The 23,939-nt window shown below is 40.7% G+C and overlaps 2 protein-coding genes across 2 annotated transcripts; one reads left to right on the top strand and one right to left on the bottom strand.

Annotated features, from left to right (window-relative positions):
* Nucleotides 1-2,336: 2,336 nt before the first annotated feature.
* On the bottom strand, nucleotides 2,337-9,654 carry LOC137257409 (uncharacterized). Its single transcript, XM_067794742.1, has 5 exons — nucleotides 9,405-9,654; nucleotides 8,433-8,810; nucleotides 7,532-7,690; nucleotides 4,487-4,641; nucleotides 2,337-2,516 (listed from the first exon to the last, which is right to left on the bottom strand). Exons 1-5 carry the CDS (start codon nucleotides 9,652-9,654, stop codon nucleotides 2,337-2,339), a joined length of 1,122 nt encoding a protein of 373 aa, XP_067650843.1.
* Nucleotides 9,655-13,461: 3,807 nt separating this feature from the next.
* LOC137257410 (elastase-1-like) lies at nucleotides 13,462-22,128 on the top strand. Its single transcript, XM_067794744.1, has 7 exons — nucleotides 13,462-13,525; nucleotides 16,653-16,781; nucleotides 18,633-18,855; nucleotides 19,453-19,676; nucleotides 20,955-21,095; nucleotides 21,477-21,625; nucleotides 21,961-22,128. The coding sequence occupies exons 1-7, from the start codon at nucleotides 13,462-13,464 to the stop codon at nucleotides 22,126-22,128; spliced, it is 1,098 nt and encodes a 365-aa protein (XP_067650845.1).
* The last annotated feature ends 1,811 nt before the right edge of the window (nucleotides 22,129-23,939 follow it).

Consider the following 23,939-nt stretch of genomic DNA (forward strand, 5'->3'; position numbering starts at 1 on the left):
TTATTTATCTGATAACATTGACAACATCACCCGAACACAACCAACATATTCTCCGCTCTTCACACGTGCTCCCTGATCGGTGTAACTTACCTGGAATCATTCCTCTGGCACAACAAACGAGTACTAACTTCATTTTATGGATGATAAATGGATGCCCCTCAATGGGTGATAATACCCGAGAAGAGTCGTTAATGATGTTGTTTAGATCAACAGCGTCACACATATAGAGTAGCCTGCATGGTCTTTATCACACAGAACATGCTTTGGATATTACTTGAAGTCGTGTTCACGGTCTCAATGTTTATTCCCAAGACTCTGATGATCTTGAGCAGACTTTACAGAGAGAATGACAGATTATTCCACAACAGAATCTTTAAAGGTGTATCAATGTAAAGACGTGCAGAAAATTGCATATGTGCTCATACGCATTACTGAACACTGCTTCTCTGTCCAAAACTGACCCTTAATGACGTTTTGCTCCATCAATGCAGCGCACTTTGCACGAGAGTTTCACGTTTACATGCTTTTGATTATTTGTAAGTTTATTATTGGTCAATACCATTCAATTTACTTTGATAACAGACTCACTTCGTCCATTCACATCAACCACCCTTCATCAAATTGTACTAAAGCTCCCAATTTACAGAATAGCATGTCTGCCACAAAGTGGGGGGTGCTGATAAATCGTCTTTGCTTCTTTTGTACAAAGCACTAATTCGTCTAGATTAGAATATGACTGTCAACTTTTCATGAATGCTCCAAAATGTCATTTGGCTAAACTTGAGAGTGTACAAGCCAAAGCTCTTCGGATATGCACTGGTGCCTTTCCTACTACTCCAGTTTCTGCCTTGCAGATGGAATGCTCGGAGCCTTCCGTGGACTTCAACACAACGTTCTATTTCACAGGATTTATCGGAGCATATAAACAAACAAGTGTCACCAAGTGTTATCAAAAGTCCTGTATAAGATTTCATTTACACTATACAAAGTATTTTCTCATATTTACACAGATGCTTCAAATGATCCCAGAACTGACAACTAAGCACCAAGTTTTGAAATGGACACAAGATAATGAACACGAATCAATATTTTTACTGATTCGTTGTCAGCTATACAATCCGGCAGGTGTACAAGGTTCACGCAGTGACATACCAAATGAGATCTTGTACTTGGTTACTGTGTTAAACTCCATGTACATCAGCTGTGGTATTGTACAGATTCAAGCACATGTTGGTTTACCTGAAAACGAAGACGTTGCTGAGATGGCTTACAACACTCAGCGTCCAAATATTGAATCTATTATTAAGAGATTACTTGTTTGTCATTTCATCTCCCATAAATGCATCTTGGCAATGAAACTACTGGTAGACGCATCTACTCTTCTTGTCCAGTAGTAAACAAACATTTTAAAATTCGTCGGCTTTGTCATAGACATGAAGGTGTTTTAAGTCTCTTCAGGCCAGAACATTGATGACAGATGGCATATAGAAGCATTTTAGATAAAGACCTCTCTCTTATATGTGTATGCTGTAACTTACACAGTCCTCATTGAATGTCCACCTCATGAAAACACCTCGCGAGGTTCTGAAAGAAATTGCTTAACAAAACCAAAATCATATTTTAAATGAACACAGTACCTATAATTTCATATATGCTTTTAAGGCCCATTGTCGCTATTAAACCTTACCTACCTACCTACATACATACATATCTAAGCGGTAGCCTAGTGGTTAAATCGTTCGCTGGTCACGCCGAGGGTTCGATTACCCTCATGGTCACAATGTGTGAAGCGTATTTGTGGTTTCCCCGGCGTGATATTGCTGGAACATGGCTAAAACAGGCGTAAAACCATATTCACTCACTCGCTGTCCAATGAATACCGCTTCAAGCACTAATAATGACACAAACTGCGTATTCGATCGTATAATTTTATTGATTAACAGATATGCACGTATTGGGAGAGAAAAATAAAGGATCACAGGAAAATTCAAGCGTTCCTTTAATATTTTCCAGTTTCCACCTTGTGATGAAAACTACAAAATATTGAAGGAACGCTTGGATTTCCTGCGATCCTTTATTTGTTTCTCTCAGTATATTTACACGTTATAAACATCCATAACAAAAACAACACTAATTAGTTGCAACATGTTACAATAGAATATTTAACAAACTCGGAATAATGAAACCTGCTAAAATTGGTTCATAACACGTTAAACCCAGATTAATATTCAACCCGTGCAGATCCCGGCACGGACCGGATAGAGTTATACAAAAATGGGTACCCTGTGGGATAAATCACGTGACTATTAAACTTCGATCGTTATCATTATCATCAGTTAACCAAGAACTATATCCTTTCTTCTCGTCCTCAGAATGCGGAGACCATCATCCGGATCGCCCATGACGTAGGCGCCAATAACGCCGAAGCTCTCACATGGAATGTTTTCCACTTGACCAATCACCACCATCTCTCTTGTATACGACAGTGGGCACATCACACCTCCGCCATTGTCACCCTGGCAACAAATGTAATCATATTAACATAAACTGCATGTTGAAAAATTATGTGGAGCGTGTAAAACATGTACACACACACACACACACACACACACACACACACACACACACACACACACACACACACACACACACACACACACACACACACACACACACACACACACACACACACACACGCACACACACACGCACACACACACGCACACACACACGCACACACACATACATGGAGCTCCAGGGAGACAACAAATTCTAGACTTGCTTCATTCGGGGCCTTGGCATTCCAAGGACAGTTAGGTTCAGGGACTGTGAGACCGACTATGTCTTCATCTGCGTCTCAAGAGAACGTCATCTTGATACTGCCATAAGGTGAAATGGTTTGAGAAAACATTCGCCCAAATACTTTCAGTGGCCGAGTAGCAAGGCAGAAGTTCGTGATTAAGCGAATTTCGTGCTGGCATGAGAAATTCCCAAAACAACAAAAATGGAGGTTACTGAAAATACCGGTGCACAACTGTTTCATGGATACAGTTATGGAACAGTGCGGCCATGCAGTATCGAAAAGAATATCACAGAAATCCGAGACTTTCAAAAGCCGAACTTGACAGAGCCAGAAATAGGGGCCTCATAACGTTAGATAGCAAGAGCTTCAATTGCAGTCAAGAACGGGTTGACCAAGGGTTACCACGACAGCTGACACCGCCACACTATACCTGTTAAACAGATTCGTGACGGCGACGTCGACCGCGGCGACGGCCTTGGGACACCTCGTCAGCAGACAAACCGTACTACGACGATTCCGTGTGGCTGCATCAGAGCTCACCGTCCCTTTCGTGGAGAGGCATCGAACCGTCCGACACTGTCAACGCAGGTTACAGTGGACTCGAACTGTACGTCGGTGGCATTGACGTGACTGGGAGAGAGCTCTGTTTACCAACGAGAGTCGACTCATCATGTTCAGAAATGATGGGCGACTTTGTGCTTACAGAGGTAGGGATGAACGACTGGCGCCAAACTGTGTCCAAACGAGGCATCATTTTGGTGAAGACGGTGTCGTGGTATGGGGTGGGATTTGTAGCCAGCAGAGAACACGACTTGTCATCCTTTATGGAAATCTGACTGCTCAAAGGTACAGAGACGAGACCAGCTGTGTTAACATTTGTACGTCAACAGCAAAGGGGTTTGATCTTGTAAGAGGACGATGCACGTACGCATACACCTCAACAACGTGAGCGCCAACGTATTGCCCTGGCCAGAACGATATCCAGATATCAGTCCGATAGAGCATCTCTGGGATCAACTTGACAGACTTCTGAGACAACGGCACCCCCACCAGCAAATCGACAGCAACTCGAACACGTTCTCTTGGATCTGTGGCACAGAATTCCTGCTGACGTCATCCGGCGACTAACGTCATCAATGTGCTTTGTCATGTTTCGGTTCAAGGGGTCGTCACAGACGACAGGCTTGGACAGTTCCATTATGTGGCTTGAAATGATCTGTGACTGGATAACATTATATGTTGACCAGATTACTATCGAATGGCCGTGGGTGATACTGTTTCATGCTCTGTTAATACCGAATTGTGTATGATAAACAATATTTCTATCATATATGTATTGGTGTCATCTTTATGAGCCACAGCATCAGGTGATAAACTTCGGTTGATCTGTGGTTAATATGTGGGATTACATATTCTATTACATTTGTTGGGCTGAGTCCCATCAGGGATCCGAACCGACACCCTCAGAGTCAGGCATCTGATCGCCAGCACACAAAGACAGCCGCCTGACCCGTTCATTTACCGCGGTTGAAGTTGACAGTGCAAATCTCGGATGGGATTCAACCCAACAAAGGAAGTATTAGAGTTTAAACTTTACTAGGAAAGTGTAATCCCAAATATAGCACATGATGATTTTTCCAAATGGCATTGTGAATGGCATTAGAAGGGTTCTTCAATACTTACTGAGCAGGTAGATGAACCACGGGCAAAGAAACAGTTGTACAAGACGTCGGGGCTGAAGAGAACGGATTGGTTGGACGACATGAGGAATCCATAGCAGTCTTCGGTTGGTTGCAGATTGGGCACGTTCATGAAGGTGAGGGAAGATGACCTCTTGCCTGAAAACGTTCAAAAACACAAACTGACTGTATTTACAAGTCTTACACGCTCCTTTCAGTAATGCTAACAGTCCGTTTATCATGCACATTACTCCACGCATAATGCATGCTCGAAGCACCCAAAACAATCTGATTATTATTACCACGGACAACAGAAGCTGCTTGTGAGGAGCAAGAAGATTATTAATCATATGACCTATCCGACCGGGTACTCATTTTTCGACTTTGTGAACAAAGGCAATTTTGAACTAACTCACTTAATTTAGGGTGAGCGAGTTTAGTTTTACGCCCCGCTCAGTAATATTCCAGGTGCATGGCGACGACTTGCGTTAGATGTTCTTAGAAATATAGAGACACAGATATCAATCCGAATGTTCGACAAGCAATGGTTGACACCTCTGCAAAATTGCGTCGCCTAGTCATGGAAGGATGCGATGGTTTCGGTATAATTCCACGACTGTGTTTGTTTGGTGTTTAACGCCAGATTGGGAAATATTCCAGCTAACAATCTGAGTCTGGACCAGATAATGCAGTGATCAACATCATGAACATCGATCTAAGCAAATTGGATGAGATGGTATGTGTCAACAAAGTCAGCGAGTCTGACCCCCTGATTCCATTTGCTGCCTCTTACAACAAGCATGGGTTACTGAAGACTGGGTTTTGTCGACTGTAAGCATAGCTACGACCAAATATTACCTAAAGGGTATTATCACAGTAACGATTTCCCGAACCTATCCGTGTTCTTCCCGAACGTGAACGTGGTATAATTCAAATACCGTTAACGCGTCGTAGAACACAATTTACTCACTCACTCTATGTTTTGAAAGATGCAACGTACCACTATTAGTGGTGTAACCACCGGCGACAGCGACACAACTGCGTAGGTCTATTTCGTTCAACATTCTGCTATCGTAGATGCATGCTATTCCAGGACACGTATCGGCAGACAGTGGGTACCTTAAGGTAAGTTCGTAAGGCCCCCCAGGACGAATACTGTCAATCTGTAATCCTGAAATGAAAAAAAGAATAAAATATATATAATGCCCCAATAATTGAAGAGAAATTACTGGCCTTTCAACGAACTTCGATTTTGTTCCGGAAAACGAACGTTGTTTGTGCTGTGACATCCTTAATTCGGGGTTGAATACCATTTGTTTGTTTGTTTGTTTGTTCATTCATCGTATAAGCCGTACGCATCCGTATTACAGCTATATGGTGGTGCTGTATAAGTAGTCGAGTCTTGACCAGACAATCCCGTGATCGACGTGACGAGCAATCGATCTACGCAACTGGGATAAGATGGTATGTGTCAGCGAGCCAGACCACCCGATCTCGTCAGGCGCCTTTTAATTGTTGCTGAAAATCAATTCTAACCCAGATCTTTAAGGAAGGTTAAAAAGTAACGAGTGTGGAAACTTTAGACTGACAATTAGTCCAAGAAAAACACTTGTTATTCGTATTTAAGAATACTACAAAATAGTAGATATGAACCAAACAGCGCCAAGAACGATGATAAGATGCAGGTATTAAGCGGAGACAATATGTTCTTGTCCAGTCATTTTGGATTTGCCAGCCTTTCTAATATATTCGAAAGGACCAACTAATCCGTACTAATCAGTTACACTTATTAGTTTCTGCAGAAACTGTTATTCGATTCCGAGTATACCTGCCGCAAATGATGACAAGTCAAATCTTAGGTATAAGAAAGTTAACTTACGCGATAGCGATAATGTCTCTAGTGGACGCCCAGTTGATGGATCTGTCAAGGTTAGTCTGAAACGAAGACAGTACAATGTACAGTAAAACACCATTGTGTCGACCTTCCTATATATATGCTTCGAGTTATCAGAAATTCGACACAGCCGATATGTATGAGTGGTATAAACATACTATTAATACATGAAGGACTTCGAGAGTACCGTATGTTCGACACATCGCAGGTCGATACAACGGTGCTTGGCTGGATCTGTGAAGATGGGGCAACTTTGTTGGAAGACCTACGGATATCAAGCACATGCGATTGGAATCGGCGCAGGGTGACGAGAGTCACGTGCAAATTACTCAATAACGGTGGCTGGCTTTGTGCTCTGGCGATTAGGTGCCTGACTCTGAGGGTGCGGGTTCGAATTCCGGATAGGACTCAACCCAAAAAGTACTAGAATTTGTACTTTGCTAAGAAAGTGAAATCCCAAATATGGCATATGTTGCATTTGACCACTTTCTAAAATGGCATCGTGTAATCATACTTCCTACAGATATTAATATTATGTACTGAATTTAAGCATCAAATTTTCATTAATTGTTCTTTCCATTTCGCTATGACCATATTGAAAAAGTTTGTCTGTCCTTGACAAGTGTTTTGTTCATGTTGCTGTGAAGAAGTTGGTCTGTGGAAATCTGACATCAAAAGATGTTGAGTTGTTCCGAGTTGTGATACGGGCATGATGAGTGAAGTTAGTTTTACGTCGCTTTTAGCAATATTCTAGCAATGTCACGGCGGGGAAAACCAGAAATGGGTTTCACACATTATACCATTATTATACATTATAGCACATTATGCCACATTATGTGGGGGATTGAACCAGATTCTTCAGGTCACGAGCCGACGGATTATCCTTTCGGCTACCCCAGTGCCCGATACGAGTCGTGAAGATCCTGGTTAGAATTGAATTAATCCATGCCTGTCGTAAGAGGGGACTAACAGGATCGTATATATAAACAAGTTCGTATTCCAACGGTTTGGTCTAGATTCGACTGTTTACAGACAACCGCCACATAGTTGACATATTCTGCGTGCGGCGTAAAACAACAAACAGCTCATACAGGACTACCGGTTTGAGACAGGATGTCGTATTGCTGACTTACGGTTGTATAAGATTCGACGCACAGTTGTTGGGAATAGAAACTGTGTTACTTGACGTCACGATACCAGTACACATCGTGGCGCCTTTCGCGTTTACCAGAGTGACAACACCAGGATACTCCGTGCAGTTAGTGACAGGTCGACCGTTCAGGATCCTCGCAATATTCGACTGGGTTGATGTACCTCGACAGACTATAGAATGAAGAACAATAAACAATGCAGAAGTACAAACATGTTCTAAAAATTCTGATTTGGTGAGTGAGTTTAGTTTTGAGCAATATTCCAGAAATATCACGGCTGAGGGCACCAGAAATAGGCCTCACACATTGTACTCATGCGTGGAATCGAACCCAGGCGTTCAGTTTGTCGAGAGAACGCTTTGGCCACAAGACTATCTCAACGCGGCCTACAACCCAAAGCTTCCGGTTGGTACAGTAGATGTCCTCGCTCGTCACGCCGAAGGTCCGGGTTTGATTCTCCGTATGGTCACCTTTGTGTGAAACAGATTGCTGGTGTCCCCCACATACAACCCAACCTCATCACTCGTCCCAGTGAGTGTTATAATGCTGTAAGCAGATCCCGACACAGCCAAGGGAGCTTACTTTGTACATCAGCATCTGGATCACTAGTGATTCAAACAAAGTATTGCTGAAGGGTTGTCACAGATTAGATTGATCAAATGAGAAATATTACTTATATGTGCGCATGACGTGCTCAGTACTTTCGTTTGACTTAATGTTTTGACTGTAGGCACTATATTGGTATATATTGTACTTACAGCTTGATCTCACTCCTGTTACAGCTGTCGTCGGTGTTGTTGGTGTGGTGGGTGTCGTTGGTGTTGAGGCTGTTGTTGGTGTCGTCGGAGTGGTGGGTGTCGTTGGTGTTGAAGCCGTTGTTGTCGTTGCAGTTGTAGTTGTAGCACTTGTTGTTGTAGCACTTGTAGTAGTGGCAGTCGTTGTAGTGGCAGTTGTGGTTGTCGCAGACGTCGTGGTCGCAGTCGTGGTAGTTGCAGTTGTTGTCGTTGCAGTCGTCGTAGTTGCAGCCGTTGTTGTAGTTGTAGTGGTAGTCGTCGACGTTGTAGTTGTAGTTGTGGTCGGGGTTGTAGTTGTGGTTGTAGTTGTGGTTGTAGTGGTAGTAGTTGTCGTAGTGGTGGTAGTCGTAGTGGTTGTAGTTTTAGGAGCAGCCGTTACTTGTGAACACGATGCGTGGTAAGAGGTACAGAGACACTGTACGTTGCAAGACTGGTACCAGTAATTGCCAGGATAATAAGGCATCATGTTGAAAAAGAATATATTATTTCCTGAAACAAAATTGCATGGTAAATGTTAAACACAGCACCACCAAGCTTCAGAAAAAAGTACATCTTGTTCATAAATTTCTCCTCAAATCTATCTATATCTCTTTCTTTCCGAGGTTATCACCTTCAGTAATGAAGATACCGAATGTGAGCGTATGCTTCTCTGCCGGTGGCACGCATCATACACATAATCAAAGGCGAGTAAAATGATCACTTGAAAAGGTTCGGCAACATTTGATTCGATCCGAAAAGGAAACTGCATACGGCATATATTTTTCTCTGATGCATCAAATTTTGAAACATTTATTATATCAGATGTCAGACCAGAAATGACAATAATCCGGGTTGGAATTGATCTTCAGCAACCCGTGCTCGTCGTAAGAGACGACTAATCGGATCAGGTGGCCAGGCTCGCTGACTTGGTTGAAACATGTCATCGTTTCCCAGTTGCGTAGATTCATGCTCATGCAGTTGATCACTGGATTATGTGGTTCAGACTTGATGGTTTACAGACCGCCGCCATATAGCTGAAACATTGCCGAGTGCGGCACAAAACTAGACTCATTCTCTCACGCTTTCATATTGCTCTATACTCACGTGTCTTCTTTGACCTGATCTTGTTCTTGGGCGTGTATTTCCTGTGGTATCTCTTGTAGTAACGACAACCGGCGATGTTGTTGGAACAGCATTTGCCGCTGTTGTCCAGCCAGCACGAGCGGAGGTCTCTGGTCAGTTTCCGTTCATCAAGAGCCATCAAATATGTCCGCTGTTTGAAGCTTAGGCTTCTGTCTCTGGACTTCGCCCCCACCACGTACACTAACATGGCCAGTAAAAGCAGGTACTTCATTTTGCTGAGAACACAATGACAATGTTTCAGTATCACATGTCCATGTAAGTAATCACAACAAGTAGGCCATTTCTTTTGCACTCAATACGCCCACAGCATGCCCATAGTCTAGACAGTTCATTATTACCAAGGATAACTCAGGTAATCTGTGAGACACATGGATATCATGTTATCAAATGTTATGGTATGTTTCAGATTTGTTACATCCATGACACAATCAGTTTATTTGCATAACAAATATATTGTGCTTTTTATGATTTTGATCACTGGATTGTCTGGTCCACACTGGATTATTTTTATCTTTGTGAGAATGTTTACCGGGAGAATGATCCCAAATAAAATCTTCACCACAACGACAAGAGTAAGGACATGTGTACGTTAAGTGAGTGAATGCGGTGTTACGCCGGGGTTTTTTTTGCAATATTTGAGCAATATCACAGTGGAGGACAAAGAAACGTGCTTAACGCATTGTAGCAATCTGGGGAATCGAACCCGGTTTTGCGGCGTGATGAGATTCATTAGGCTACCCCATCACAACAACACCTGAAAGAAGACTCTTCTAAAAGTTCACAAACTGTCAGCCAGATAACTTACCCAATATTAGAGTGATGCACGTGATGTCAGCATCCGTTGGAATGTCGTTGAGTCGCGGTCAGCTTCTTATATACACCTAGGTTTTACCAGTCTACGTGGTTACATAATGGTTTGTCAGTTTCCACCATTTTATATCAGATCTCTTTTTCTTCAAATACATTTTGAACAAAACGCACAAAGGTTCTTTGTCTGCGAATTCGTTGAGTTTAGTTAATGTTTCCGCCATCGCAATTCTGCGAACACTCTATCCAGAGTAAGACAGCATGTTGTTATGCCTGTGGCCATTGTCTTGGTCAGGACTACAACCAGGACACGCTCAGCGCTTTTGAAACAAATGTCATAGCTCACAGGTACATTTATTCAAAAGTGTACAGATAAAGTATTTGTAGCGCACAACGTTACGTGTGAAACGTAAAACCCGACAATGCCAGACCGTGCCGCATATTACAAACACAAGCATCAAAACAATGTATTTGTTTTCAGGATAAGTAATTTATAAACAAGTAAATATTTACAGAAATCGAAGACGTATTAGTTGGACACGTACGTTACAACCACGTACATGTGCTTGACATAATAGGCTAATACACACACAGAAGGTACAGTTTATCACTTTACTGTGAAGATGTATATTGATGAATGCATCTAAGACTTATAGCATGGGTGTGCAATGTTTTGACACAAATGGGATGAATTAACGTCAACGCTAGGTGTGTATGTATGTATGTATGTATGTATGTATGTATGTATGTATGTATGTATGTATGTATGTATGTATGTATGTATGTATGTCATATACGCGTATGTATATACGTATGTGTGTATATGTGTGTGTATGTGTGTGTGTGTGTCTATACATATATAAAAACCCTTATACACACACATACACCTATATGTACACACCTAGCTTTTACCAATCATACTAAAGCTTTCACAATACAATACATACTAAAGAGTTTCACCTGCGATGTGTTTTGTCTGAAAACCAAAACCGTTCGTTGTTAGTACACAAAGAACTTTTAATGTCAGTCCACTTGTGTATAAATATACGAGCCACATTTCATCCAAAATAATTTGTTTATATGATACACTGTTTAGCAATGACTGGCGTTATTTTCCGATTTTGTAACATTTACGTATCATTCACATTGTACATTCATTATGACATGTTAACTATTCTGTTGTATCCCCGAGCGGTATTCATATAAGCCTATGCTTATTTAGTAATTCGGTATCTTTCAATGGAAATATATTATGTTTAAATCAATTATAAAATGAGCATGCAATGGTTTCATATGTTCATTTTCATTCATGTGCGATAACGTTTAACCCAGTGGTTAGAGTGTGCCTTACATGAGCCCATTCTGATATTCATCCATTTCTAATAATAGTTGCTTCTGCGATTAGGAACAGCAATATTACATAATGCCGCAATTTGCTCTGCATGAATGATACGTCTCAAAGCTATAAGGACCCAGACTTGTACAGTCAACTATGTTTATGACAAACTGACAGATATATAGATCTGTTAGTTTTGTCCCGTCACTGCTTATTTTAGTGTGTATAGTTATAACGAACTACGGTTGTAGCGAAGTGGACTTGCAAAGCGATCGTAGCGCTACAGTAATTGTAACTTTAACAGAGGCTTAAGATGGTCGTAGCGCTAAGATTGCTTTGTGCATGTGAGCCCTGAACTGTATATAACTGAAACAATATTCGTCACGGCTGAACAAACTTCACTCACTCATCCCGCTCTATTTCAGATATGAACATTCATGCAACAAAACACACCGAACTATTTTCTATGAAAGCAATAGACGAAGTAACATTGTTGTCGGAATCACGCATAATCCCCGCCTAGTTTAATCCCAGCCTATTTTAATCCCCGCCCAGTTTCCCTTTCCCGGGTGCCGCTCTGAATGTTTCAAAGAAACCATGATACACATTATTTGCGGAAGGGAGGTTGTATGAACCTCCTCTCTCTGCCATCTCTCACAATAGTAGGGCAAATATACATCTACTAGACCCATCTTGGGGGTAAGGCTACGTAAGACGGGTACTCGGGTACAAGCGACGACACCCAAACAAGGAAGACTAGTACAAGCAAACACAATCTTGTAACTTGAGAGGTTACATATACGTGTGTAATTATAATTGGAAAAGCCCTGTTAGGTCACCCCCTGTTGCAATAAGTTGTGGTAGTGATGTCATTTATGATATAGGACCATTGTGATAAGCCCTCTCGAGTTAGCGTTGGGAGAGTCGATTCCCTGACTTGAGGTAGAAGTGAACGTTATCAATATTTACCAGTGAACTCTCTGTGTAACGATTATCGACTGTACTGATATGTGGAAGTGAGTAAGTTCAATTTATGCCACTTTTAGCAATATTCAATCAATATCACTGCGGAAAAGGACTTTACACATAGTACCCGTGTGGGGAATAGAACCCCGGACTTTGGTGTGAACCCCTTAATCACCTGGACACCCTGCCGCCAATCAGAGAAGCAACTTGATCAATAAACACTATGGAGCAATAACTGATCCAGTTTTGTTATAAATTGCTAAACAAACAAAAATCATATGTAGAATCAGTTTATATGCAATATATTTTGTTTACACAGGTTACGAATTCAAAGCAATGTAATTGAACTCTTGTCATCATGGATAATTATATTTATCGTTACACTGGCATTTTTAAACGACAATTCAACGAGGTTAACGAAATTATAGTAAATAAAGCTTGCATGCTATTAGAATTTATTGATACTATACTCGGTATTCAGAATGAAAAACAAAAAATTGTTAGTCCTTTTTTGAAAAAGGTTTGACTCTGAACAGTTGCCAGGAATATATTTTTTTGTATTGCAAAGGCGTAACGAGATAACGCGGAACGTCATCGAGTCCACAAGCATTACATTAGCATATTCACTCGTCAACACCATCTTATGAGCCGGTAAGGCCTATGTTGAGTCAACAACGGTTATTACTAGTGGTCGGCCTTTTCAGTCGCCCTTGCCAGCCGTTCGACCAATGTATCGCCTCCTACCCATCATAGGCTTTTGTGGGGTTGTTTGACTTGGGTGTGACAACCTAAAGTAATGGCTACCCTGCATTCATAGTATTCTCAAATGTTTACCAACTCCACGAAATGAATAGTGCAGATATATACCGTATTTTGACAGATATTCCGCCCTGGTAAGCGAGAAAGAAGATGGCGGCTATCAAACTGCTAACACTTGCCTTGGCCGTACAAGCCGTAAGGTCCGATTTTACAGGTGAGATTGGAACAATTTTCAATTTTAATATATGCGGAAAATATATTTAAATCACAACGCGATTCTTTTCTGCTGTTGATAATGTTTTTCCGGACTGTAAGATTCTATGTGAGTATGGAAGGTGGTGATTCGCCGTCCAAACTGTTCGAGAAACCATTACGGAATATCGTATCATTCTTTAAATATTTATGTTTTAATATTTATGAATATCCTAGTGTTAATAGTTGACAAGCTGAAAACAGTTGGTTAAAAACAGTTTGCTTAGGATTAAGTTCTCGTCTCTTTCGGTATTTTAAAAAAACAACAACCTTGACTAATGACACGCTCTCTATACATTGTAACGGACATATTGGATAACAAAAAGTGTTTGTCCAGTTAGACTGTTATAATGTCCAATTACGTTGTTAATTAGGTTAGGGATAGTGTGTAACAGATAACATAATGACAACCTTTGTACTGAACAAGGAAATTACTTCAAATATATATCTTGGGTGTATTTAACTCGGTTTGACAATGTTATCTTTTAGATATTTTTTGAGAGTGTCGTAGTAGGGATAAATAAGTATCTTATTTGTTTACCAAAACGTTCCCAAATCATGAAATGCTCCACTGCAAAAATATATTTTTCCGATGTAAAATGTGGTTACACAATGATGACCCTTCCCATATATCCGAAACACAGGGGCGGTTGGGTAGTCTAGTGTTTACAGCGTTCACTCGTCTCGCCGAAGATCCTGGTTCGATTCCCCTCATGGATACAACATGTGAAGCCCATTTCTGAAGGAATATTGATGATAGCGGCGTAAAACCATTGTCACTCCGAAATACATCTGTTATCTTACTTTGTCTGTATGCTCAAATCCATCATATGTTCAGTTTGGAACGTATGCAATGCGTTATACGATCGTCAAACATGTCTGAGAGGTGTCACACGCAAACCTTTCCCAATACCACGTCCGATACCCTCCACCGTCATCAACTTGGTCCTTGACTTGACTCACTGAATTTGCACATTACGCATCACGTTTGGAAAGTTGCCCTTGCAGAACAAGGAGCTGTATTGACTTGAAAATATACGCATTCTGGTACAGTTATCAAGTTGATTTTTTATTAAAAACGTGATTCTGAGTAAGTATTTATGAAGTAATGGAAGCATGACGATGCCCTGACTTACTTTTTCATAAAAACGAAACAAGGAAGATGCTATGTAAACAACTCTTTGTTAGTGTTTTGAAAAGCATGATGGACAACGCACCAGACAATGTCACCCCATCCCTCCTCTTGTATTGAGCAAGTGTATGAAGCTTCTCGCTTCAGTTAGCAACAGGCTTTTAAGTTAAAACGTGATATTTGTGAGTCAGACCCACCTAGTAAGCACACAGTGCTGTGAATGACAACATGACGCTTAAGAAAGCACCTCGCTATGTGGACATGATCGACGTATATGCAGGCAAATGTAGATTTAGACGAACGTCGTTCTACAAAAACGTAGTCATGAAAATATTTTGACGGCAATGGCAAGGTTCTTCTGTCAAGATACATTCAGATGGAAGATTTTAGCTATTACGACATCATTTTAGAAGTGTTTATCGTACTCATCAATGAAAACACAAAAATTTCTTTGGGGGGTCGGCAATAAAATTTATAGGTCGGTCTGAAAATGGGAAACGGAATATAAACATGATGTCCTTGCCTCGATATATTTACGGCACAAATGCTACAATATACCATGGTTTATGAGCAAATGAGTCTTAGAGAAATGTTTAAAGTCTTTCACCAGCTCTTCACATGCAATGGACAGAATTTCTTTTGAAGTCCTAAATAAACGGAAAACGTGTCTTGGTTATCTACTTTCGTTGAATGGTCATGTGAAATGGTGGTGTGGTTTAATATTTTTGTTTTCTGGGCTATATCAAGAACATTTGTATGTGACGTATTATTGTAAAAGGGGCTGTGATAATAGTAATGTAAATTTTTGTGCCATTTCTTTTAATCCAACGCGATCTGCTCTCAGGTGTTACATTATTACCCCGACGGCATTGTCCTTGCTAAGCGCTAAGCGAGAACGTATAGGTCCGTACATCCGCCTCTCGGGTACCCATTTTAAACAGTTGGGAGGGTTGATTGCAACGTGGACCAAGTTCCTTGTCCAGGAACACAACACAGGATGAGACCCACGTCACAAATTGTCGGTGCCTCCACCGGGATTCTATGACCTGGGTTACTGTGTGCACAGCATTCAAATAATGTGATGTTTTATCCACCCTGGCAATCAAAACACTCACTGTTTGGGTCAGTGAGTCGGTCAGTTGAGTTTGGTTTAAAGACTGGATTCAAGAATACTTTACCAGAACTACGGTATGCCCCCGTACTTCGGTCCTGGCGATAAGAGAGAGGTACAATGTCAGTACCAGGGGGTCATTGGAACTTTACCGTAGTTCCTCCAGCAGCCACAGGGCGATGATCTTCGTTCAATAGGTTTATTAAGACTGTGTTGCTGGTCAGCCCAAACTATGGTCACCCAGTAAGACTTCAGCCACAAAGCTCCGGTCGTAATCCAAATGCTGGTGCTTTTTAAGATAATTTCTCAGACGATTCCATCTGACAAACACCAAGAGTGGGAGCGCACTAGGCTCCCGACTTTAGGCTTTGCTACCGCTTATAGCTGGGTCCCGACGCCCTTCTCCCTTTTCCCATTGGTCACCAACCTGTAACCCTGACTATCCCCCCCCCCCCCCCCCCCCCCACACACACACCTTTATCACCTGTTATTATTTATATTAATTATAGATGATTGTAACAATAATCATCATTTCGTGTCTATAATATTAGGATCTACACCAAGACCTCACTAAATGTCACTATAGAAAGTAATTCCCCAATTTGTATCATAAGATAATCAGATATATCACCTGTAACATATGATATTAATCATGGTAAGAATCTCTTAATAATAGTAGTCCCCTTGTCACGAGAATTTCCCAAAGCATGATGCGCTGCTCGAAGCGCCCACACAGTTTGTGTATTGCTATTACCTCTGACAATCCGGGCTGCCTGTTTGGAGCTGGAAGGTTATAGTCACATGGATATCGGGATTGATTTATTTGCTGTGTCATCAATATTTCAGTGTGTACGGTTCTCTATCGTGATGGCGTTTGTTACGAAGGAGGCTGTCCCAGGGGAACTGTCAGGCAGGCTGATACGTTTTTCAGCTTCGTAGCTTGCAGGACCGGCTTTGCATGTTGTACTGGAACACGTGAGTAATGGACTTTGGTGAACTGTCATCACCGACAGTTACCGTGTTGTTAAAAATACGATGCTTGTGAGATAACACTGAGCATGCGTCACCCCTCTTCGTAACCTGCAAGACCAGAATATCCGGGTTCGAACTGATGTTCAGCGATCCATGCTTATTCGAGGAGTAACGATGATTGGTTGGTCAGGCTCGCTGACAGGATTGACACATGTCATCTGTTCCCAATTTTCCAGGTGGATGCTCATGCTGTTGATCACTGGATTGTCTGATTCAGACTCCATTATTTACACATCGCAGTCACATAGCTGGAATATTGCTCAGTAGTGCGTTAAACAAAAACACCCGTAACTCTGCAAAAAACAATGTGCATAAGCCCTTTAAGTACATGAACAGAATCAGAATTGTGATTCATTTTATATACCTAACTTATCTGAAGATATGACCTGTGAAGGTCCGGGGTAGATGCTTGCCATAAAAGGCGACTGTGCTTGTCGTAAGAGGCGACTAACGGGATCGGGTGGTCAGGTTCGCTGACTTGGTTGACACATATCATCGGTTCCCAACTGCGCAGATCGATACTCATGTTGTTGATCACTGGATTGTCTGGTCCAGACTCGATTATTTACAGACCGCCGCCATATAACTGGAATATTGCTGAGTTTGGCGTAAAACTCAACTCACTCACTCACTATGCAGATACACGTAAGATATCAACCGAACTACATACCCATTCAGTCGGGTCAATTCGTTACGCGACATGTTTGCTCTGTTGCGCTTAGATCCTATCCCAAAAGTTACTATATTTTGAGAGTGATATTGAAGAAATACAGGCATTGCATGAACAAGACCGTGACTTGTAGTGATAGGTGTCTTATTCTATAATGGCATTATCTTCACGGGCTATAGGATGATTCACAATCGGCAAATATGTATACGCGAAGTCAGTTTCAATAACAACAATAGCTTTTTCTAAGTCTATTTCTCACATTCTTCATTGTTCTTACGCATTTACATACATTACAAACATTATATGATAACATATAGTGGTTTATTCGGGACTTTAAAAACAGTTCGCTATATCCCTTCGTTTCGTTATATCCGTGTTCGTTATAAAAGTATTCTGCTGTAGTAGCAAAAACCATTTATTATAGATTATTGCGAAAGAGCTTCACGATGGACCTGTAGGTTTTTTTGGTTTGTTTGTTTTTGTTTTGTTTTGTTTTTTTGTGGGTTTTTTTGTTTTGTTTTTTTGTTTTTTGTTTTATATTTTATTCATTTCAGTGAGGCAGATACATTTTCGTGTGAGATATGGATGTACATGAGACTTGTAACAGTAACAACACCATATAATACCATATTCAGACAAGCAATATTCATTTCAGAGAGGAGGCTACACAACTGCAATTACCGTTATGCGAGAGTATGGATGTACATGGATACTGTCACCATACTGGCCTAATATATTTCTGTTTCATAATGGCAGTGTATACTTATTCAAATAGAATGCATTCAAGACATGAAAAGTAGTTCGTAACACACCCAGAATGAAAACGAACATTCAGGCTACATAACATTTAGGTAGTCATGTAGTGTAATATGGGTACAACCAACATGACATTAGCATGACAGGGACACTGGGTAATAAGTTACGTCAGAGAATAGCACCACTTACATATCGAAGATACATGTGGCGGGTAATTATACTGCACCTCTAGAAACAAATAGGCGTGCCGTTGGTTAACGCCACGCCGGAGATCCGGGTTCGATTTGCACATGATTGCTATGTATGAAACCCATTTCAAGTTTGTCCCCCGACGCGAAATTGCTGAAATATACTTACTTTCTTTATAGCGCTGGCTAGTTGTGCAAACGAGGACAACTGTGGTGTATGGGGACCTACTGCTCGATTAGCTTTTTCTAGAGACAACCAACCAAAGCAAGCTCCCTGGCAGGCATCACTTCGACGCATGAGAGGACCCAATCTCCCCAAAACTCTGGGTAACTCACTTCATGGCGCTGGCGGAGTTCTATTTCAAAAGAATTGGGTTCTCACGGACTGTGCAGCACTTATGAGGTATGCATACACTGTCGTAGAAACACATGTGTTACAAAGTGGAGAACTCGTAAAGATTCAGATTAAAATTGGTCTTCAGAGGCCCATGCTTGTCGGAAGAGTAACGGGACTGGTTGGTCACACTCGCTGACATGACTGACACATGCTTTCGTTTCCCAGTTCAATAGATCGATGAAGATGCTGATGATAGCTGGATTGTCTGGCCCAGACTTCATCTTTTTCATATGGAATATTTCTGAGTGCGGTGTTTAACAAGCATATTTGCAAGACCCGTGCGAAACATCCAGAAGTGCATCTTTGTAATATCTGTGTATTTGGAGTTGCTAAAGATTTAACTACTGTGCTTAGCGAGAACTTCTCGATTATCTGCCGAAATAGAATCCAGCTGATGTAACATACGAAACAGAGGTAAAAACACATCAGTTGATCCCTGTGTTATTGATGGCAAAGTCATGTCCAATTCAACATGTTCCAATTCACTCTCTCAATATTAATAAATACAGAGAGGAAGAAACCATAATAATTGTACCAAAGTGTTCAATAGGCGTCTTTATAAATATCCAACCTGTTCAGGTGTAAATCTACCTCTGTTTCCAGTGTAGGAAGACGTGATGTCGACGAAACATATCAAGATAGAATGGTTGTTGTTTTGGGTGAATACAACATTTCTTCTCCCGAGATTTACAATGGCGTTCAGCAGGAACAGGTCCGTCAAGTGAAGAACGTGTATTTTCATCCTGCCTACAAATACAACGTAACGTCAACATTTGGAGACCTTTTGATTGACTACAGCAACACGAACAACCAGGACTCCTTTCAAGGTGCTTCTGCTGCAAATGTTCTTTAAACGTATTAACATTTAGAAATATCGCTTAGTGGGGTCATATTGGGAGATATTTGTAGTTTATATTCATCGTGATACGGAATTGATTTTTTCAAGAATCGTGTTGTTTTGATTTCGAAAGAGGGTAAAATGGTGTACAATTTTACTGACCTCTTTTGTTTTCGGAAATTAATTCACAAAGACGTGTTGGTCTTGTACTTCCGTGAAAAGAGTAAAGTTAACTATCAATGTCCTCGACTAACTCATGACTCATTTGGTTTTTGACGACATGGTTTCTTATTGGTCACATTTGTACTGATATTCTATCTGTACAATTCGTATCTCGTCGTCATATTCATCTATTTTTACTGTTTCTTCTACTAGTATTTTGACCTTATTTGTAATGTTCTATTTGCACTATTTATCTGTGTTCTCTAATGAATTATTAGTTCTGTTTTTGTAACGTTCTATTTGCACTATTTATCTGTGTTCTCTAATGAATTATTAGTTCTGTTTTTGTAACGTTCTATTTGCACTATTTATCTGTGTTCTCTAATGAATTATTAGTTCTGTTTTTGTAACGTTCTATTTGCACTATTTATCTGTGTTCTCTAATGAATTATTAGTTCTGTTTTTGTAACGTTCTATTTGCACTATTTATCTGTGTTCTCTAATGAATTATTAGTTCTGTTTTTGTAACGTTCTATTTGCACTATTTATCTGTGTTCTCTAATGAATTATTAGTTCTGTTTTTGTAACGTTCTATTTGCACTATTTATCTGTGTTCTCTAATGAATTATTAGTTCTGTTTTTGTAACGTTCTATTTGCACTATTTATCTGTGTTCTCTAATGAATTATTAGTTCTGTTTTTGTAACGTTCTATTTGCACTATTTATCTGTATTTACACTTTAGTTATATGTATGGTTTACAGTAATGTTATGTTTAAGCTATTGTTCTATGTTCACTGTGTATCTATATTTACTATGAGTGAGTGAGTTAATATTTAACGTCACATCGGCAATATCTCAGCCATATCGTGCCGAGAACCATAAATATTATACATAATAGTGAATCGTAAAAATGTCAACGAAGGACACTAAAACAACTAGATTATTACAGATAGATTTTTAAAACCAGTAATTAATTCTAAAACAGTTTAATAGTAGAGGACGATACATATAAAACGCGGGTTATAGATCGATATTTACTAAGACTTATTTGTACTGTTTATAGTAATTCTATTTGTACTACTTCCGCTGTTGTTGTACTTGCAGCAAACTCCTTCTGTATGATCGAGTTAACTGATTCCGTTACGTACAATGATTGGGTGAGGCCAATATGTCTGCCGAGTTCAGATGTGTGCACCCAGAGTGAATCCTGCAGAGTTACCGGATGGGGAATAACGGAAGATGAAAGTGAGTCACAATGCCAAACAACAATAGCAATAACAACAACAATACTAATAACCAAATGTCACGCTTTGCATTCCTAGTACACTGTCGTCAGGCTCACCATTGTTCTCGGTGCCCTTTGTTTGGTACCTCCTGATCTCTTGGCGCAGATTTTTACCGGGAGCACAGCCCTTCTGACACTCTTGGTAATGCATAAGGCTGCAGTCATGGAAGTCTTCATATTTTTCGGAATGTTCTTGGTGGGTCCGGCTGGACAGCGTTTCCAAGGAGAAGGATCACCCAAACCCTCACTTTTGCTTACTACTTTTTATCTGTCAAACATAATCGCAACACACTTTCAAAATCTACACAAATTACATATTTTGTTCATTTGTCTAATGTCAGGACTGAAGGACCTTCTTCAAGTCGCTTACCTAAACTCGTTCAGCAAAGCTGCATGTGAAGCTATTGTCTACTACACCACAGCATCCAACGCATCATTCCCAAGCAACACCAAGTGTGCCCAAAATATAGCTACGACCTACTCTTGTGTGGTAAGAAAGATTCATTACCAAAGTCAGTTAGTCGTCATCTTTACTACTGACGTGTCTCTTTCTCGAGGTATTTTATAATTCCCCCAAACGTATTTAATGCCCTTTAACGTAACGCATATTTTGCACAAAAGGGGCGAAATCTATTCCCTCCTCATAGAGGCGATGGGGTAGAGTAAGGTTAAAGCGTCCGCTTTTCACGCTGAAGAGCCAGGTTTGATTCCCCATTTGGGTACAATGTGTGAAGCCAATATTTGGTGTCCCCCGCCGTGAATATTGCTAAATGCATCGTAAAAACAAACACATTTATGACCGACACCTATATTCTCCTGTTCCAGGGTGACTACGGGGGACCATTTGCCTGTGATGACCCCACAAACAATTACAGAACCACCCTGCAAGGTTTGATGACCACTCGTATCCCGTGTGAGAGCAGCACCATTCTCGTATCGGATGTTCCTAAAGTTATAAACTGGGTTTGGGACACATGCACCGCAGCCCAGTAAACACCCGGAGGACATCCTTCACCTCCAGCATCTTCAAAGTCTTTCAGCGGAATTGAGGACGGATTGTCATTGTAATCAACGACGAACGATGTTTCAACACTGAACCTTTACGGATAAATTCGTTTATTTAATTTGATCTGTTTCTTATGCATTGGGCAACCGTTTCAGAAGCTTAAAACACACTCGAGATAACTGAACTATTAGGATGGGCCATGACCTAATCCGATGCAGCCAGAATGTACCATTCCTTTCAAAGCAGACTGAAATTCTTTTTCTGCACATTTGTGTATTAAAGCTTTGACGTTTATAAGTGAATGTGAGTCAACTGTCTTCAATTCCATTTGTGTGTGTGACAGAGAACGGTCACACCTTGCGGAAAGTTTCCAATCAAAGGGCCCCCTTGAACATAATTCCAAAGTATTGATTCCAAAATCAAATATTTTTTCTTGGGTTAATCAGAAAGTATCATGAAATGATTTTAGGATTTAACTGGGGATCGAAATGTAGCATATACATGTATGTGTACTATTATCTGTATATTCATAGCGGTATTAGCCGTTTTTTCTGTTAAAAACGTCTTTCTATATGTCTAGTTGGGCCTCCTTGTTATTATACGGTGTAAAGATCGAATTAGCCAAAATAGTATGTGGATGTTTTCGAAATCACCCTTTTTATGACTGCCATTTTAATTTCAAGGGAACGTTAGAGGTAAAACTCCATTCATAGATCCATTCATATCACGCCACATTCCATTTACACCCTCGCACACTCGATGACCAGGAGAGTAGAGATCAGCACCAGTTCATAGTAAAACCTTTGTAAATGTCCGTTTCTCGACCAGACATAACCTAATATGTGCCTGTTTATAACTTTAATGAGTCCATTTCTATGGCGCCAGTTCCAAACAAAATGTGGAGGCTCAGAGCGCAATAAATATGCTGCAATATGAACTCTGTCAGTGGGACACAACACAGAAGGCAGTAGATTTTAGGCAGAAGACATCAGGTTTGACCGATGAGACTTGAAAAACGAGTTTGTTCCATAGATCTGCAGCGTTATTATTAACAAATCATTTCAGGTTTGTTTTGGAATATGGAAGAGATGCTGGTCTGTATCTCGAAGGACTCAGGATGGGTTACATATTGGTGTGAGTTCGATAATTTATTATAGGTCAGATAAATGGTAGCAAAGGGAGTGAGTGAGTGAGTTTAGTTTTACGCCGCACTCAGCAATATTCCAGTCTATACCAAAGGCTTGAACTAAACTCGTGCTTGTACAGGAAGTCACTTTACAGTCTGGAGTGAGTTAGTGAGTTCAGTTTTATGTCGCTTTCAGCAATGTTGAAAGCCATTGTAGGGCTACTCAGTCAATCCCAATCACTGGCTTCAGAGTATCAATTAGCTTCTCATGATCAATATATACTGTCTGGCAGAAGCAGAGAGGGATATGACAGACAACCGTATTTACACAGACAGAGAATGGGATTCGGCAGTGCGTACTTGCGGATACAAACAGGCTGAAGAAGCGTCAACAACAGGAAATAGACTGAAACAGTGTATATTGCGCAGACTGAAGAAGCGCCAACAACAGGAAATAGACTGAAACAGTGTATATTGCGCAGACTGAAGAGGCGCCAACAACAGGAAATAGACTGAAACAGTGTATATTGCGCAGACTGAAGAGGCGCCAACAACAGGAAATAGACTGAAACAGTGTATATTGCGCAGACTGAAGAGGCGCCAACAACAGGAAATAGACTGAAACAGTGTATATTGCGCAGACTGAAGAGGCGCCAACAACAGGAAATAGAC

Source organism: Haliotis asinina, chromosome 12, assembly GCF_037392515.1.
Source record: "Haliotis asinina isolate JCU_RB_2024 chromosome 12, JCU_Hal_asi_v2, whole genome shotgun sequence".
In the NCBI taxonomy this organism is placed as follows: domain Eukaryota; kingdom Metazoa; phylum Mollusca; class Gastropoda; order Lepetellida; family Haliotidae; genus Haliotis; species Haliotis asinina.

Bases quoted from the DNA above. Each gene is read 5' to 3' on its own strand.
- LOC137257409 (XM_067794742.1), bottom strand. From the start codon at position 9,654: ATGAAGTACCTGCTTTTACTGGCCATGTTAGTGTACGTGGTGGGGGCG. The intron at 4,642-7,531 runs GTGCGTCGAATC...GAACGTTTTCAG, and splicing joins AGTTTCTATTCCCAACAACT to GCAAGAGGTCATCTTCCCTC. The intron at 2,517-4,486 runs GTAAGTATTGAA...ATTTGTTGCCAG, and splicing joins GTGGTTCATCTACCTGCTCA to GGTGACAATGGCGGAGGTGT.
- LOC137257410 (XM_067794744.1), top strand. From the start codon at position 13,462: ATGGCGGCTATCAAACTGCTAACACTTGCCTTGGCCGTACAAGCCGTA. The intron at 18,856-19,452 runs GTATGCATACAC...CTCTGTTTCCAG, and splicing joins GACTGTGCAGCACTTATGAG to TGTAGGAAGACGTGATGTCG. The intron at 19,677-20,954 runs GTGCTTCTGCTG...TTGTACTTGCAG, and splicing joins CAACCAGGACTCCTTTCAAG to CAAACTCCTTCTGTATGATC.